At 40.6% G+C, this 15,379-nt stretch overlaps 1 protein-coding gene across 1 annotated transcript in view; it reads left to right on the plus strand.

Annotated features, from left to right (window-relative positions):
• Window positions 1-1,287: 1,287 nt before the first annotated feature.
• The window catches only part of adam19a (ADAM metallopeptidase domain 19a), a 201,814-nt gene continuing 187,722 nt past the window's right edge, over window positions 1,288-15,379 (plus strand). The window contains exon 1 of the mRNA XM_034615091.1: window positions 1,288-1,523. Within this exon, the coding sequence (XP_034470982.1) occupies window positions 1,394-1,523 (130 nt within the window). The 5' untranslated portion in view covers window positions 1,288-1,393. The remainder of the gene's footprint in view (window positions 1,524-15,379) is intronic.

Below are 15,379 nucleotides of genomic sequence, written 5' to 3' on the forward strand. Positions count from 1 at the left end.
CCGCTGATGCTGGCAATTCCTTTGGCCATAATGCAAAATAGAATTATGAGACAGATAACACAACTATAATATTTTCATTTAGAAAACAAATTGTTTTGACCCATGTTTTTCAATGTGTCGTGTAAGTAAGGCAAACTGTGGGTGGTGTCGACCACCCTTCTGCAGGTGTGCCTGCAGAGAACTGTGTCAGCCAAACAAAACTGACCTCAATGTGGAAGCATCTAAAAAAACAAAAACACAGAATTATTTATTACACTTTTGAATGTAAATTCTAACTTAAGATGTAACATTACATGATGAACGTACACAACATAGGGCTAAAGTTGCTTGATTGCCCTTTTTGACTGAGCTGCCCCTCTGGAGAAAAAAATGTGTTTTAAAAATGTGCGTTAATATGAGCAGCCCAATTGTTGCTACAATTTGACCAAATTAAATCACGATATGAAATATGAAAACGAAATGATGCAAAGCGAAGCCCTTTGCCTCTTATAATGTGACACTGTCCAAAGCGATGTTTACATTACGACTTGGAGTCTGAAATTGCTAAATGTATGTTTATTTTCGAAGTTTGAATATTGTGGTTTGAAATTGGATAAATGATGTAAAATCTTATCACTGCTTCAAGTAGCTTACAGGAAATATAGCCTATTTGCAAAAATGTGTTAATTACGATAGTATGAGATGAGATAAGATAAGAGAAGAAAGGATAAGACTTTATTAGTCCTTAAGGGAACTCTTGTGCCAGCTTGCTCCAAGATTACAGTATCACCATATATGACAGAGTTCAGCCTGTTTGAATCATGTAACTTCAGCCGACAGTTGGTTCTCAGTTTGTTCTCTCTCTTCATGTTTTCACTGATTTCCAGAAATATTTGGACACTTCAAACGAGGAAGCTGTGATATCTGAGTCTGCTATCGAACAGCTTTACACGGAATACTGCTGATGCTGGCAATTCCTTTGGCCATAATGCAAAATAGAATTATGAGACAGATAAGACACCTACAATATTTTCATTTTGAAAAAAAAAATTGTTTTGACCCACGTTTTTCAATGTGTCGTGTAAATAAGGCAAACTGTGGGTGGTGTCGACCTGTGTCAGCCAAACCAAACTGACCTCAATGTGGAAGCATCTAAATAAAAAACACAGAATAATTTATTACAGTTTTGAATGTAAATTCTAAATTAAGATGTGGGGGGGGGGGAGGGGGATTAGCAACTCTATGGTTGCGATGGTTGCGATGCGCGCCTCGGACCTTTATTGTGACGGAGCAGGGGGGAAGTGGCGCGCGTGAGTCCCGGCTGGTTCGACGGCCGGCGGAGCGAGCGAGGGAGGCAGTGTCGAAGAACGGCGAGGAAAGGGAGGACGAGCCGGCGGCACCGAGGGTCACAGGGATGTACAGTAAACACAGGCAGAAAAATGGCCAAACGTCACCGGCGACATGTGCACGTCTGCTGCTCTTTCTTTCCGTCCTGCTGCTGAACGGAGCTCCGGGAAGAGCCGGCGGACCCACCGGGGACGAAGGTAAAAGAGACAGCGGGGCGAGCATTGTCCAACTTCTCCGAACATCTACTACCAGTTGCTGCTGGACACGCCGGAGCCCCCCCCCCGGCACGGGAGCGAGTTCCCAACTGTGGCACCGGTCGTGTTTTGTGTGTTGCGCGGAGACAGACGCGCTCCGTTGTGATGCTGCTCAAACTTTTCTCACACTAGATCCCTGGTTTTATCAGGACGAACCAAATCCGATGTAGAATAACGGCAATTGAATCCTGCGCTGCATTTCAAATCAGACATGTCCCGCAGTGGCTTTTCTCGATCTAGCCCTTGTGTTTATTCTCCAGTGTCACCGAAAGCTTTGATTCATAACCTCTGTGTCTCACTGTGACACATCTGTACTGGTTATACTTCAACATCTGCCGCCTGACATCGGAAGGAGGTTTGGAATGTGAGAGGGGGGGGGGGGGAATAAGGTGAAACGCTGATGAAAGTTGACTCCGCTGAGTTGTGCTTTTCTCGCCGAAATCCCCAGAGGATGTCCGTTTTTCGAAGAGCAGACAGTTATATGTTTCCCCGCGTGTTTTTGTTGAGCTGTGTGCAGAGCTGCGTGGAATTGTGACATTCATCAAACGGCTTTCGGGGGGGAACGAGCGTGTCCTCATCAAAGGCACGGGTGAAGCGGGCTGGCTTTTCTGACAACCACAATACAGTTATAATCGATTTCTTTCTTTCTTCAGTCTCCCATAACTAGAGATCTCCCGTTTATCGTGTACTTAGGCACGAGGACGAGCTGCATGTAGTATTCATGTTACAAATGATCCCCCCCCCCCCCCCCTCCCATCAAACCAAAAGAAAGAAAGAGCCCAGTTCTCTTTGTGCCTTGTCCATAAAAGGCAGAGTTCAGAGTGTAGTACGGGTACAGTAGAGCATCACAGATTTCAGCCAGTTATACCACAGAGGGTGTGTTTTTACAGACTTTTCATTTGTTGAACCCACCACAAGGCAAATTCCTCATTGGACTCATCTGTTCACTTTTGAGGGACCGTCTCAGCTTAGAGGTCCTGACGGAAAGTCTGTATTTGAAACGAGCTTTAAAAAAACCCCGTTTCATTGAATGTGTTCAGCACCTTCCCCCTGTCAGGCAGCCAGGAGCGGTGAGACAGTGGCTGGTATGAAGATGCATCAGTCTGTCCAGTCATGTGGGGCTGACTGAGCCTCCCCAGGGCAAAATGAGACTCAGACAATAACCCCCATTCAAAAAAACATGCTTCAACTTAATGCAGTTAACCGCTTCTCTCTCTCTCTCTCTCTCTCTCTCTCTCTCTCTCTCTCTCTCTCTCTCTCTCTCTCTCTCTCTCTGCGTTTGTGTGTGTGTGTGACTTGTGTACAAACCAATCACAAGGTCAAGTGTTTAGTGGAACATACTGTATTTAGTTCATACAACATAGCTTGGCTGAGTTTGTTGTGTTCAGTTCATTTTGGAGTCCGCACTTTGTCCACATTCTGCATGTTTACTGTGGAAAGCTCTTACCACTGCTCATCATGTTAGTTTAAGAACTCAACTTGTGGCAGTGTAGACAAACCCTCTGTTTGTATATGATGTGAAATGACATGTTTTTTTAAAATGACTAACACAGTAGTCAGCATTTATGATGAAAGCAGTTCTTGTGGGCATGTTTGACAGTGTACCCTTTCTTGTCTCACTTAACTGGAAGGTCAGAGGTTACATTAATGCTGCAGAGCTGGTAGACATTCAGTAATGTCCTTGAGAACAACTGGGTACGTGTATACTGGCCCCTGAAACCAGTGAAGCGTCTTATACTTTTCATTAAATGTTTTTCTTTTTGATTAAGTCAAAAAGAAAAGAATTGACAGTTCTGATTATCAGTGAATATAACAATAAAGTGCATTGTATAGAACATATACAAGAGATTAAGTGCTTAAAGGGATGAAACAGTTAAGAAACACATTCAAACAAATCCCTCAAGGGAGTAAAGTTAAGAAGAACTACTACAGAAGCAAAATAATAAAAAAATATTTATGAAATATTCAAAGGAGCTTATTCCAAAGCCTTTTGAAAGAAATCTGTTTTCAGAATCTATTTTAGAGACTACTAATCTTGCAAGTCTGAGTTAAACAGATAGTTTGTGCTGAGGTTGCGGTGCCCCAACAGCAAAAGCTCTGTAACCCTTCAGTGTTACATCCTGACGTGGGTAGTACCAGCGAGATCCTGTCTGAGGACATCAGAGTACGTGCAGGTTGATAAGGGGAAAGCAATTCAGCGGCAGTCTGGGAAAAGGCCACAAAGTGCTTTAAAAGTCACAAATAGAATCTTTAAATGGATTCTGTGATAAACTAGTAGCCCATGTTGAGACATAAATAGGGGAGTAATATGATCTCTTCTCTTGGGTTTTGTTCTACTTGAAGTACATGCATAGTTCTCTGTAGTAACCAGTTAAGAGACCATTACATAAATTTAACAATGAAGAAATGAATGTGCGATGGTTTCTGTGTCTCTTAAGCTCTGACATGAGGTTTGTTAGGAATGTTTTCGTCATCTCTAAATGAAGGTTTGAGTCAAATAAGACAGAGATTTCTGAGAAAAGACTTGAGTGTTCTTAGAAAAAAAAGCCCAAATTAGACTTTAAAATGTATTAGGGTCAATGATAAGGATCTCCCCGTTTTCTGGATTTTAACTGAATTTAGCAGACATTCTGTTTTTAATGTCACTTAGACACTTTAATCTCGGATAAGCTGGTCGTGTTTTAAGGCTTAACCGGGACATATATTTGAGTGTCATCAGCATAGTGTCATCAGGGGGGGGCATCTAATACTGAGTGGACAGATTCAGAAGCATAGCATCCACAGGACTAGATGAGCAGAAGTTATGGGAGATTTGTGTAAATTGAAATACAATTGAAATGGGGGGTGTGTGTAAGTGTAAGTGTGGCATCAGGTGAATTTCAGATGATATTTATGAGCGGCTGTATGAAGAGAGTAGGAACTGTTTGAGGCCAAAACACAGGCTCCCAGGGGCATTTGGATGGATTGCATGCTTTTCCATTGAGGGTTGCATGCTGCCAGAAGAGATTAAACCTGTCAATGAAAACCATGTCATGTGTCTGGCATGTACACTGTAGCCACGTTTTGGAGGCGGTGGATCCCTCTGAACTGCTCACCTCCTTATCCCAGAGTTGGAATGGGGCCAGAGATAAAAACATGTTAACTGCTGCCTCGAGGAGGATTGAGAAGGTCGGCTTTATCATGCCGAGGTAGTTCTGACTGTCGTGGTGCTGTGTCGCTTAAATCAACATCAACTCATATGTTGGCAGACGTGTGGATATTGATAAAGGAGAGTCTGGGGAACCGTTCAGCGGCATCCGGCACGTTAGCACCTGACATGCAGTGTGTGCCAGTGTTGTGTATGAATGGCTAAAAGAGCGCTGTTTAATGAACCTCATATTTTTTGGTGAATGGTGAACTGAACGGATCTCAAACATGAGACGTTGCATCTTTTCTGTTTTGGATCACTCGAATATCGTTGCCTTTCCTCTATTTTCTCGTACACCATTGACTAAATGATTGTAAAAAAATTATTGATTGATAATCCTTTTATAAACCTAATCGTAGCCGCTGCTCCTGTGAGTTGCTTAGACCCAGGGAAGGAAACAACATGACTTCTGGTGTTTAGAGTAACAATCCAATAACAATAACAATGAATCAACCGCAGAGAGCACTGGACCTCTATTTGATTTGGCTTATATTGTAGACGGGTCTTTATTTCAAATATAATGATGTGATTTCTTATGTTTTTGTAATAAGCCTCCCTGTTTTCTGATCTGCTCATGTTTTATATTTGCAGTAAATGCAGTTTCAGCCCATCCTGCATGTATTCGTCTTGATGTCAACATCATGTATATTTCTACTGCTCTAATTCCATCAGTACGATAACGTTTTATTTTTATTTTTAGAGAAAATAAATCCACTACAACCAGGAAATGTGTTTAGCCTACAATGTAGACAGTTTGATACTATAGCAAACATCAGTCTTGCTCACTTGTTGAATGTCAAATAAATTAAAGTTTAAGCTAATGAGCAGTTCAATTGTGCTATTTATTTATTAATATATAAAACGCATCTGAAACTAGAAATTGGCAGCAGTTGTAACAGGAGAGTACTGTACCACTTTCCCTCTCGACTCCCCAACCAGACCGTCCTCCTCCTCCCTTATTGTTTTACCATATTGTTTCATTTTTCTGTGTCAGCGTTCTCTTCTGCAGCGTGGCGTCACCCAGTAGAGCGCTGGTTAACTGGCCGCAGAGCATCATGTTCTAAATAGAACAGTGATAATTGGCTGTTCCTCCTCTCCAGCTGCCTTTTCAAAAAATATGCTCCAATAGCACAATACAGATGTCAGCAAAGCATTTGTGCCATTAACACTGGGGAATAATTTGCAGAAGTCAGCAGAACCATAGTCATTAACCATCCCATCAGCCATCTGCCACGACGGTTCATTGCTCAACATTGTCTCTGATCGTCTGAAGACCAGAGAATAGACTGTGTGCCCCTGACAATAATGCGTTGTTTTAAAAATAAGCACATTACAAGCAAACAAAACAACGTTGAATGCTTTCCAGCGCTGCAACCGACGATTGTTTCCTGTATAATTTAATCTGCGTATCATGTTCTTGAATAATTGCTTGGTCTAATCTGTCAGAAAGTGGTCACAATTTTATAAAACATTTTCAAATGTGTTTTTTGTTCAAACAGCGTAACAAAAATATTCGATTTACTGTCAGATATGATAAAGAAATGTGGTGGCGAAATGACTCAAACAATTCATCTAGTATCAAAATAATTGGCCTTTAATTTGTTGATCAACTAATTGAATAATTGGTACAAAAGCAAGTGTGCAGTAACTTGTCATGAATAAATTAGCAAACAACTGGCAAAATTAGTATTCAATGCTGCATTCATTGTTTTTTGGCCCGAAAATTGATGTATAATCACTGTATAAAGTTGTTATGGCTAACATGTTTGCAAATAGTTGCCTATTACACATCCAGCAGACACACAGCATTAGCATTTATTAGACGTTATCTCTATTTAGCTCAGTTTTTCTTCTCCACCACCTCCTCAGATAAATATGTTCGGCAGCTAAATGCTCCATTATGTTCAGCATTACATCATTTCACATTACAAATAGTAATTTCAATTGTTCATGTGTAAATATTGATTAGTGCTGCTTTAAACCAGGGACTGGCAAATATATTAATAATGAATGGCCGGGCAGTTGATGCCAACATTCATCATTTTACACATTTGATACTCGAGAGCTACAGACACAATTCTGACTGCACCAAAACAGTATTTGTGTTCAATGATCAGTGAGAGTAATACAGTAGAATAAAATTATTTTTATATTTGAAATCCAGCTATTTGAATTGTTCTCAGAAAATCAAACTGCAAGACCAATGTCACAGAAAATTCTTACTAAAATAACACATCTTAGTACGCACCATGTTATTTTGTACAAACATATAATGCTAATAAACATATAAAGATAAAGTATTCGTAACATATAGAAATGTACTGTAAACTCAAGGAAGCTTTTAAAGAGGCTTCATCTCAATGGCTGTAATGGGAAAAGAAAGGAACCCATTTTCAATCAATACATAAGTGCTATAATGTTATTTAAATATCATTCCTCTTATGGCAGGGATCTTTCTGCATGGCCCCCTGAGCACAGCCTTTTTATAATCAGCAGAAGATATGATAGTTCAGGGTTTTTTCAACATGAAAACATTTTTATTTGCATTATCATATTTCACTTGACCAAGGAAGCCCTTATAGATATTAAGATCTTTAAGTATTTCGCATAACAGCTGATAATTGTAGCTCTAAGTAAAAGAGAAGTAAAATAATGGTTACCATGGACATAAATAATGATGCTATTCATTATAGAGGAACCACCAACTGATATGAGAATTAAATAAGTTATCTTATTAAAATAGAAGGCTATATTTTTCTCAGTATATGGTGGAGACCAAACCAGGGGTGAAAATATTTAAATATTGGACTTGATTCATTGACTGATCTCTGTATCTGGTGGATCTGTCAACCAGCGGTTGTTGCTCAGGAGATAGAGAGGGTCATCCACTAACCAGAAGGTAAAATACTCAACCCCAAATTGCCCCTGATGGCTGTCCTGGCAGTGTATAAATGGTATGGAGTAGAAAAAGCCCTGTGTATAGAAGTGCTGTATGAATTTGTGCCTCGGTAAATGTGACCTGTACTGTAAAGCGCTTTGACTGGTCGATAAGAATGGAAAAGTGCTATAAACAGTCTATTAATAATTTGCTCTGTTGCCCCCAAGTGGCCAAAAATTCCAACCATGCAACAATAATCAATAAAAAAAACTGTCCATCTATGTGTAACCTGAAAGTGACAAGGTCAGAATGTGTCAGACTCCAGCATTGATTCATATTCATATTGTCATGCTATTAAGTTGGTAAACCTTTCTGCAAATGAAAAGGTGAGGTGGTAATCATATTGTTGACAATGTCTGCACAAAGACAAAGTCATAATTGAATACAAATTGAGTCCAAACTTTCCGAAGGAGCGCCAGACCAGCAGATCTACGAGATCCAACTCTTGTAATTCTATACATGGACTCAAGGACTCTTGCAAATCACAATTCAGATTCGTTCCTCTCTCAAAGGCTTTGGCTAATGAATTTTAAAATCGGGAACTTTTTATCAAGCACGTCTGGGACTCTGAGCCCATACAAACTTCCTATTCTTCCACTTCTTTGTGCGTGTTGTGTTTTGGTCAGGCACCTGCTGACTACTCATGCCTCGCTCACGAATACAAGTGACCTGTCGTTTTGAAAGGTTTTACAGCATGGTTTCTCGCCGCAAGGTAAATGCAATACATCTCAGTGGGCAGCGTGTTTTACACCGGCAGAACTGACCAGAGTTTTAATTCACTTTGAGTGTTTACTTTGGCCCAGTTAGATAAATCCGGGGGTGCGGTTTTCACGGTAGACATATTTCATTCGAGTTTAGTTTGATCAGTCACAGACGCACCTGATGTATCTCCGGGGGGAGGAGTTGTTGTGGCCATTGTGCGTTGTAAAAACATGTTATTTCTAATCATTTTGGAGCATTATTACTAGAATATTTATAAAAACACAACACAGTAACAAAGACATAAACAAGAAGTCAAGTGAAATGCTCACTGATGAAGTGAGAGCGATGTCCTGAAGTCTGTCACGTTTCTGAGTGATCACACTGTGTGCACTGTACAGAATAACATTGGTCAAATAAGGCTTACAGGAGCGGGATTCGAACAATATTGCAAAATTATCAGCCTCCCACAATCTGGCTGCTATACAAAGTTTCTGTTTGGTTGATCGTCTGTAGACAGCTCTGAGTCCCAGTGGCCACTAATCAGCTGACTGAGTTACTTTGGAGAGTCTCGTTCCTCTCGAATCATTATTTCCTCTGACAGTTAACAGTTATTTTTCTCACTTCAGTCTTTCACAGCTCATCATGTGCGTCAGCTGTAATTCTTGTCTGTTTGACATATTCTTCCCTGGTTCATCACTGCGTTTCAAACTGGACCAACCAAGCACTTATAAGGATGATTAACTCCGAGGGACTCACTATAGACAGACCGGAAACAACTTGCTAACTTAGCAACATGACATGGCTACAGCCTTCCATTATCTATACCAATTATCCTTTTAAGGGTCATGGGGTCAGGGACTGGAGCCAATCCCAGCTGATATTGGGCAAGAGGCGGGGGGGGGGGCACCCTGGTCCTCATTCAGACTCACTCCTCCAGTCAATTTAGAGTCTCCAATCAACCTAACCCCAATCTGCATGTCTTTGAACTGTGGGAGGAAGTCAGAGTATGTAAACTCCACATAGAAAAGCCCCGTCAGGATTCTAACCAAGAACCTTTTTTGCACCACCAATGCCGAAAGGTTACAAACAGTGCATAATGCATCATTCTGTGTGAATACAGTTACTGTATTCATAAAGAATCTGTTGCAATAATTGAACACCACATTTTTTAGTCCTGGAATATGAAAGAACCTTTATAAACCCCAACTTTCGGATATCTTGGAATATAAAAATATATTGTCAGTTAGGGTGAATTGGGGTATTCTGGGACGTAATGTAATGTGGGACACCTAAGCTTCAGTCGGTTTATTTCCTGTTCTAACCAAATCTATTCAACAGGTCTTTTACTATAGGTTAGCATGGGTATCATGTGACTGAAATTGCATGACTTCATGGGGGTTGATGTCACAGAAAGGGGCGGAGTAAGTGTCAATCAGAAGCTCCCACTTTGGAATTACATGACATAGCACATAGGAAGATTAATGTTGAAAAAATATGACTTTTGCATGTTAATATGAATCAATGAAATGTCTATTAACAATATACATTTTCTTATTCTTATGCTTAAGCTTGACATGCATAAGTGACCCGTCCCAGATTATCAAATTATTATTTTTTGCACAATAGAACACTGAAAGCTGTGCCATGTCTCCTCTGAGTGTGATATCTCCATTCTTTCTTCTGATGTGGTTAGAAAACATCTTGAGGATTACAGAAGGGTGGAGAACAAAGCGACCGGAGAGGATTATGGGACAAGAATCTACTTGACATTGCTCAACCCTATATTTCAAGTCCTAATAACCTCTGATTAGTGTTGATGTTTATTTTTAAAGTGTAAAGTGAGTGCAGGTCAGTAGGGGAGTGAGGAGGGAGAACATGTGAACATAATACAGCATGGTACATGGTACCCGGGCCTCCGCTACAAAATGAACGTAGCGTTGTAAATGCAGGCTTGGGAACATTTTTAACCGAATTAACAGACATGAGCAAGATTAAGTCAGATAGAGGTTATAAATGTTGATTTTGATTCATTTTCGGCTAATTGCCCAGCCCTATCATGACCTGTTGTTTCTAACACCTTTGCCTGATGTCATCCATAGTTACCAGTTGGTTTTATGTGTAGGTTTGCACATCTGTATGATTCTGTACCCTTAAACATATGTGTTAACCTCAGTAATGTTGCTTCCTGTAATCATCATGCTCTGCACTCTTCCCAACAACTTGTCAATCTCAGACATGACATCAAAGGGTAAAAAAAAAAACGACCTACAAGCTTCTAATGCATCTTTGCTGTGCAAGGATTCACATAAACTGTGCGCTCAGCAGTTTTCTCTACAATATCTGCCTGCAACATGGCCCATTTACCAGGCACAGAGCGCAGCCTGCCCCGGGCCTGCGACCCACATGCCTTTTGCAATGCAAAACCTGTTCTTGGAGCCCAGAGGAATCTGTATGGGATGACTTTAGAGTTCTTGAAAGTGTGGGCTGTTATTTCCAGTGTGTGTGTGTGTGTGTGAGGGGGCAAGCACTGGCTGTGCAGTCTGCAGAACTGTCGTGGCTCGACCGCTGAACAGGCAAACTATCATTAGCGACTCGATCCCTGACAGTGCCCAGCGCACCTTTTCACACTGCCTCATTTTTCAGCCGCAAAACACCGGGGCCCGGCGTGACAGAGAGGGTGCACCCTTGAAGAATATTTTGTTTGAAATCTAACTAGATTGCGTGGTGTTTATTTTTTCGACACCCACAGAAATACTGTGCCTGGTCCTCTCTGGTCTGCTGCGTGGGCTTCTTCCAGTCATTATTCATTCTCGAGTGTTGTGCTGAGCGTTACAGGTCTGCGGTGTGTAGGTGAGGGGCTGCCAGGGAGCACGGTGTTGCTGAGAGCTTCCTGTTCCAGTCTAATGCTATCGGTCCCGGTGTAATGTAGTTCCACAACAACATGTGACGATGGTAACCCCTTTTACACTGAACGGAGATAAAAGCCTCTCTTGCACAACAGATTAGTGATGCGCCTCTCCTCCGTCAGAGACTTTACATGATGTAAAGCAGAGAATCAGAAAAGTTCGGTTTTATGCCTCCATCCAGTAAACCTTACTCTAAATGCCTTTTTAATATTATTGTCTGATATGTTCAAGAACAATTCTGTTTCGAGTTTGTAGATTGTGTTTACTGTCCCTTTTACTATTAATTGAGACTGTGATTTATTGCAGTGACAGTTCTTTATTTTTTCAGACAGTGAGTAAATGTGTCATCCAGACCGAAATTATATTTTGAAAAAATCTGTGATGACCACCACCCATGCATCCATACATTGTCTAAGTTTACAAATTCGGCTGTTTTTACCCAGTCTCAGTTTAGACATGTGTCCGATGACACTGTATCTGTGTGTGTGAGCTACGCAATTCTTTTATAGTGATCGACCGCTTATATTGATGAATTTAGTCCCGGACAAACGTGATCACTATAAGCAGTTGTCGCCTCACAATTCTCTATGCAGGAAAAACCCTTAAGGTAAAAGTTCTGGTCTATCTGTCTCTTGTAGAAACTCCGAACTCATAGAGGTGTAGTAACATTCACAACTCTTGTTTCGAGTTGCGGTTTGAAAAAAAGGATCAGTCCCTGGATTTAGATGCATTTCTGAATATTAGAAGGTGGTGTGTTCAATTGAAAACCGAGCGTGAAGTTGCCCTTTAAATGCCAGACTAGGCCATTACCCTCTACCCTGGCTAAATGATATGCTCTTTATCACAACACGTACTGGAGATGATGTGACAATGACGTTTCTAAGACAGGCTGTCTGTGTGTCTGTGTGTCTGTGTTTCTGTCTGTCTGTCTGTCTGTCTGTGATAACTCGGCCAGTTTTAATCCAATTTGGATTAAACTTGGCAGGTGGGTTCAGGTTATTTGTCTGTCAACACTCAAGGACACAGCATTGGATCAAAGTTTTCGCCCAATGCTAATGCATGGGGGATACATTAAAAGCACAAATACATATACATACATATATTTTATACAGTTACACATTGTGTTAAGAAACCACACGTATACCCACAGAATAGATATTTTATACTCATCAGGACTTACCATTTCCTTTTACAGTGGCATTATCAATGTGTTATTATTTGGCTGGCCTCTTATAATTGTCATGTGATAATTATTTCATACCTTGTCAATCAACAAAAGTCATCTGTGCTCTAAAGTTAAAACGTTTACTGTTACTTAAACAATCCAAAAACAAAGCTTTTAAAAATCAAGCAAATATAGAATATTTCAGACTAGAAAAATTCACCGGTTTAAACAGTGCATCTACAGTATGTGCAGCACTTTCTGTATCAGTATCTTACGCAAGGACACTAGCAAGTGGAATGGGGGAGAAAGGGATCGAACCGCAGACCTTTTTGTCAGTGGACGACCCGCTCTACCTCCTGAGCTCAGTGTTGTTTACTGTTCTTGCTGTGCCTTGCTGCAAAAAAGAAGCTCATCCTGTAAGACAATACAAATCTAATCGGAACTAAACAAGATATCAAAATATTACTTTTGTGTTTTGAGAAAAAAAGCCCAAAACATTATTATCTCAGATATTATGGACAAGCTGCTGCTGGACCTGTGAACTCCACACGAGGGCCCTTTGTTTGATTGGTTTCCTGATCCACGCAGCCTGTTGCAGATGCTCCTACTTGTTTTCTTATTTTTTCCCCAAAGTTGTCCTTTCTTCTTTTGTCATATGCTTTAAAATATTTCAGAAGTAATTTATTTCAGCTGCAACCTCTAAACCTGCTAGTACTGACAAATTCTGGTTTGAGAGAAATTACTTTTTCAGCTACTGTTTTGTATTTATGTAGGAACTTGTTTACACCTAAAGCACCAACTGATCAGGTCGTCATGGTGACCAGGACAATGCACATCCCTGCAGAAATTAGGACTCATTATCACAGGCAAAGTGAGAACAGGGGACAATGAAATGGTTGAGCTATCTGTCTTAGTGAGGAACATGAGGGATGTTTGTAAGTGTAGTGTTTCACAGAGTTGGAGCTACAGGATGATACTCGGGATCCCAATGCTGCCGTCAGCACAGAGGCAGAGAAACATTTCTGCAGCCCAGACATTGGACTGTTAGCTGTAGGGCTACATCCATACCACATGTCCAGAGAGTCATCATAGGCCTTGGTCAGTTAACCTGGCAACGGTGTGTGACATCATCCACTGCACGGCCCGGTACCTTCTCCATGATCCCCCTCTGTCCACGTCCACTCAGTTTCTGTGATACCAGAGGACGTGCTGTGTGCTGATGTCACAGAGGCCCTGATACATTTGTATTTTTACTTTCTTCCTCCTAACTGTTGTGCAATATGACCAATTCCCCTTTGAGGAATTGACAACTGAGCCATCTCCATGACAACTGAGTGAGCGCCATCCCCCAATGTTTTGAAGCTTCAGAAAAAGCTTGTAAGTGGACCTTGATTTTAGATATTCTTTTTTTTTCTTTTACCAAGACACAAAAGTAATGTCAAGATTTTTTTTGTTTGGACTTGTCTGTGAGAAAGTCAGCCTTGCTTGTGCATGATGGGTATCTGAGTCAGAGGAAGCAGACATTTTCTGTAAACACGCTGGATGAGTAACATTTACCAGAACAGGAAGAATAATTGACATCACATACAGTTTAATCCAATGTTTTGTAGGGCTGATAAAAAATCTGTGTGTGTCTTCTAAGTCACTTAACTTACCAAGATATGTAAAGATGGATCCTTTAATTAAATAAAACCGAATTCCTAATCCCTGTTTCTTTGAAAATAAAGAAGAGCCTCAGCTCATATGCACATCAGACACAGAATCACCTCCGAGCGGAACACAATCCCTGAAGCTATAATGTTGTGGAAGTGATCCCTCCTTCTTGCAGACGAGAATGGTTTGATTACATCTCCTCCCTGAAGGAAGGGGCACACACACTTGCGATGGCACAGTATCAGCGAGCTGTGGCTCAGCTCAGAAGAATGCTGTTTGCAATTCTGTGTCATCACATGTGCGAGTCACTCTTCCACCCTGTCTCGAGCCAGATGATTATCAAGTGCTTATACACGGTGCGATCTGTGGATGTTCTTTCCCTGATTGGCCGAGCTTCACTCAAAAGGGCCAAAACCAACCAGTGTTTTCATTATTAGCCTGTGCACTGATGTGGCAAAGAGCACACTCTTACAGTGCCGGGCCGGTGCTAAGCTGATAAATGTGTGCCAGAATACTAACTACCTATTAGCTCCGTAGTTCTGAATCAGCACCTCCAATAGCTTGTGAAGATAAACAGGCTGTACATATTTTTTGTAAGTGTTCGATAGGGCTGCATCTATTGCTTACTTTTTTTAACGATTGATCTAACATTTATTTTTGCGATTAATCGATTAAATTAATGATACATTTTTATTATTCGATTAATATAATAATGAATTTATCAAAAATAAAAAAATTAAAATGGTGTCATTTTTATTTATTTATCTTGTGTTAAATATGAACAAATCTTACAAAAAACAAAGTATGCACTGCAAGGAATTACGCCTCAACAAAATCTAGCCCTGTCTGAACTGCTAATCTGCCTTTTACAGTCCCATATCTCTCCAAAATAAAATTAGTGCAAGGTTTGCATTTAAAAACAAAATGAAGAGCTTTTGAAAAAGGCATCCTAAAATAAGGTGCTTAATTTTAGAACAAAATTATAAAAGAGATGGTAACCAGTGAAGGGAGCGGAGGAGCGGAGTAGTGTGAGTGAATTGATAGTTCCTGTGTTGATAGGTTAAAATAGAAAAACCTCACAAAATAATTTCCCTCCTCATCATAGAGTAAAAATATAACAGTAGAACAGCAATTTTTTTCCACAACACAATGAAACAACCTGAGTTAATAGGTGTTCAGAATGTCTGCAGCGTTGTATCACTTGCTGAGAAAGACGAGTAAAACCCACAGTCATTCATATGTAAATGT

This window comes from Hippoglossus hippoglossus, chromosome 18, assembly GCF_009819705.1.
Source record: "Hippoglossus hippoglossus isolate fHipHip1 chromosome 18, fHipHip1.pri, whole genome shotgun sequence".
NCBI classification, from domain to species: Eukaryota; Metazoa; Chordata; class Actinopteri; order Pleuronectiformes; family Pleuronectidae; genus Hippoglossus; species Hippoglossus hippoglossus.